This window comes from Lupinus angustifolius, chromosome LG17, assembly GCF_001865875.1.
Source record: "Lupinus angustifolius cultivar Tanjil chromosome LG17, LupAngTanjil_v1.0, whole genome shotgun sequence".
In the NCBI taxonomy this organism is placed as follows: Eukaryota; Viridiplantae; Streptophyta; class Magnoliopsida; order Fabales; family Fabaceae; genus Lupinus; species Lupinus angustifolius.
In genome coordinates, this window is record NC_032025.1 from 11,111,108 (window position 1) to 11,114,865 (window position 3,758).

Genomic DNA, 3,758 nt, shown 5'->3' on the forward strand with positions numbered 1-3,758 from the left:
ACAGATTAAGTTGCATGCACAAATAACCCAGAAAAGTCATAATAGAGTAATCACAAGAAATATCACACATAAACTACTAGTAAAAATTAAAACAAAACAGGAGAAGAGTCATAATATATAGGTTGAATAAAAGTTTAAAAGCCATCACACATACACATTAATAATTTAACTAGATTAATTAAGTTTTTACAAGTCAAATAAACAAACCATAGAAAAGTCCAACAATTAAGCTTTTGTAATAGGCTTATGAATGTGGGTGGCAAGGGTTCTGCGGCTATTTAGGGAATCGGAGATGACAAAATATCATATCTACCGTTGGCTACCGTTTGTTAATCGCGTTCCGAATTGGCACCACTAGTGGTGAATCTTCCCTTAATGGCAAATTGATGTCCATACTTCCCAGATTTTGTAGACGGTGAATTGCTGCACGTGCTGCCACTGGACTTTTCATGTGAAAATAAGTCCTCAGCACTACAACAGATCTTCTCACTTTTGATTGCTGTAAATTGCAAAGATCGAAAGGATGAAAATGTTATAACATATTTGAAACATGATAAACATACAATTTAAAATGTAAATTGTTTTTCTGTTTTAAATTGCACCCCGTAATTATTATTGTGCTTACATTATTGTGGTTTTGGAATTTCCACAACAACTGAGTCACAAACATAATTGCGATAAAGCAAGTGCGACTACAACCGCAAGTTAGAATATTAACAGAAGCTAAAGACAGTTTCAAAGCAAATGAAATGTGACTGCAAGTTATTACATTAATGTTTGTTCGTATCAGAAGATAAGTTATCTAATCCGGTCGCTAAAATTATGACATACTTACAATATAGGAATGAAAACCAAAGATTGCTTGAACTTACAATATATCGAATCTTCTCTCTTAGGTCAGCTTCAATATCCTCTTGCTTGTTTTTAACTGCAACTTTTGATCCCTGTCACACAAAAATGATGCAAAGGAATGTGCAAGTATGCAAAAACCACTTAATTATAAACTTAGAAAAGAATAAAATTGAGTTTAAGCAATAAACAATAAAATGATTTCAATTAATAGTACCTAAAATATATCAACTGTTTTGGGAACAAAGACTAATCACATATCACATAAAAAACCTTTACATATTTTCTTATTTAATATATGAGTATGGACAATGTAAATATTTTTTATTGTCAAATCATCATTCAGTCTTCATATAATTATTTTTATTTAAAATATAATAATCAAACTCCATAATCTATTCATCATAAAGGTCTGAATGTTACATTTGTCAAGTGCAAACTGTTAAATTAGGGTTAGTATAACACAAAAATAAAATTCACAGGTTTTCAACAAACATTACTGTAAGATATTATAATTTATTATCACCCTAATCCATAGTTCAACCAAGAAAAAATGAATATTGATGTACAATGTTTTCTTTTCAAATTATCATATCTAGTAATGTTTTATCTAGATGTAAAAATAAAGATTTTACTACAATTAAGCTAATAAAGTTACAAAAGAAAAAATGTACATAGGTTAAGCAACAAGTATAAATTGGCTTAAATACTTAAGTATAACACAAATATTAAGTACAATGGGAACATAAAATAATAACAAAGCACACAATAACATTGATATATAACTGGCATATATTTTCTATAATCCATAAAGTTCCTTAATAAAACTGTATAACCCCATTCATCTTTTTTTTTTAAATGTATGATCCATTTATTTTAAAAGTGTGAATGTCACATTTCTTCATTGCAAAGTGGTGAAAACTTTAGGGATACATAAACAAACATAAGATTCACAACTTCTCAACCAACAATACTATAAGAGATTTTCATTTATTATTACCTCCAATAAAGGATCTCGTGAATTTAGAAAAGAAAAACAAATGAATTTCAAGCAACAACCATACACTGACTTAAATTCACATCAGAAAAAAATATTAAGTGTATTAGAAACAAAAATTAATTGCAAATCACATGAAAACATTGATATACAAATTGTACATAAGTTCTATAAATCCATAAATTCACTTAATCAAATTGCATAATCCATTCATCAGTTATAAGAGACACACATAAAATTCAGAAGATTTCATCAAACATCATCCTAAGATACCAATTGGCGTTGGTTCAAGTGGTACATGCTTGATTCTCCTTAAGCAAGAACTCGGGTTCGAGTCTTGTGGATGAAAAAAATACCCATTAGGAGAGTTAGCCCCACGTACCTGTGGATGTTCCCGGCTCGGATAGGATTGCCTCCAGTACGAGGATACCTGTGGGAAACCAAAAAAAACATCATCCTAAGATATTTTCATTTACTATCACCTTCACTCCAAAGTCCACCTAAGAAAAACTAATATTAGTGTTCGATGTTTTACTCAAATTATTACAGCTAGTAATGTTTTACTCAAATGTAAAAACAAAACTACAAGAAGTAAAAAATATTACAAATTTTTTCCATCTGCAAATAGTTAATACAAATAAAGAGATGACTTTTTTCTTCTCTCTATATTATTACAAAAACCATCTAAACTGAAGGAACTTATTACAAAAACCAAACACTATTTTTTCATTCGGGCCAAAATGTTTTCAATGCATGTATTTCTAAAATTAAAGAGGGTAATAATTGAAAACTAGTATATTTAATTTAGGCAATAAAATCTAGTATGGATCTTAATGTGTCCACCCAAAAATATTAAAACCATGACTTTTATACAAATGAGCACGTCAATCTAATAACAATTAAATGTACCAATGTTGTGTATTGGGTAAGAGAAGCAAAATAAAAAGCATTAAAAGAAGTAAGAAAGTATCACCTTTGGGTGGCCCATGGGCTTTCCAATGGATTTCTTCATCGGCTTCCTCGCCACAACAGGCTTCTTACCGCCACCATAGGCAGCAGAACAACCAGCAATAGATGGTGATGCAACAACATTCTTCTTAGGCCTCCCTCGGGGCTTGGGAGAGCCAATGGGTATAGAATTCGATGGCAATTGAGCAAGCTCAAGAGCATCGACAGGGGGAGGGACACCACCATCATTACTACGAGCAGCAGAGGGAACGACAATGGGCTTCAGATGGGCTTTCGATGGGCGCCTTGGCTTCTGCTCGTGGTCGTTAGAAATTATGTCCACACTCAAAAAAGATTGATACTTCGCTGGAGGACGACGAACCCTTTTCCCATTTTCGAGTCTCAATGTTGAACTCACGCCTTCTCCCTCACCAAAAACCTTCAACGAATTACTCTGACTCGTTTTCATCACTTCAGTAGTAGCACGAGCAACACTACTACTAAATTCACCCTAGTCATTCAACCCAAGCTTAGTTGATTTGGGCTAAACATTCTGCTCCAATTGAGGATTCGACTTCGAATCAGGATTGGGCTTTGGCAGACAATTATGTCCCCTCGAGACAAAGGAGGAGGAAGATAGTGAAAGTGACATCAGTTTGTCAGATCTAGCAGCTGGGAAGTTGTAGGAACTTTTAACCATAATGAGAATATTCTTCTTCTTCAAGTATTTTAGGTTTTGAGTCAACAAGGTGTCGTGATTGGGAGGATGGAGATCTTTGTACTCTTGTGCGATGTACTTCCCAATAGACGTCTTGCTAGAACCATTTTCATCTTTCAAAGCTCTAATTGCACTACAAATCATCTGAATCACACCCAAATACATGAAATCAAATTAAAATTAGGTCATAAAAACACTCCTAAATGAAAAGATAATTTAAAATAGATAAAATTAGGTTACTTTGGA

At 32.8% G+C, this 3,758-nt stretch overlaps 1 protein-coding gene across 1 annotated transcript; it reads right to left on the reverse strand.

Moving 5' to 3' along the window:
- Window positions 320-3,263, reverse strand: LOC109330871. The gene is made up of 3 exons (XM_019565142.1): window positions 2,820-3,263; window positions 873-944; window positions 320-499 (listed from the first exon to the last, which is right to left on the reverse strand). The coding sequence occupies exons 1-3, from the start codon at window positions 3,261-3,263 to the stop codon at window positions 320-322; spliced, it is 696 nt and encodes a 231-aa protein (XP_019420687.1).

Bases quoted from the DNA above. Each gene is read 5' to 3' on its own strand.
- LOC109330871 (XM_019565142.1), bottom strand. From the start codon at position 3,263: ATGAAAACGAGTCAGAGTAATTCGTTGAAGGTTTTTGGTGAGGGAGAA. The intron at 945-2,819 runs GTGATACTTTCT...TTTGTGTGACAG, and splicing joins AGCCCATGGGCCACCCAAAG to GGATCAAAAGTTGCAGTTAA. The intron at 500-872 runs GTAAGTTCAAGC...TGCAATTTACAG, and splicing joins GAGAGAAGATTCGATATATT to CAATCAAAAGTGAGAAGATC.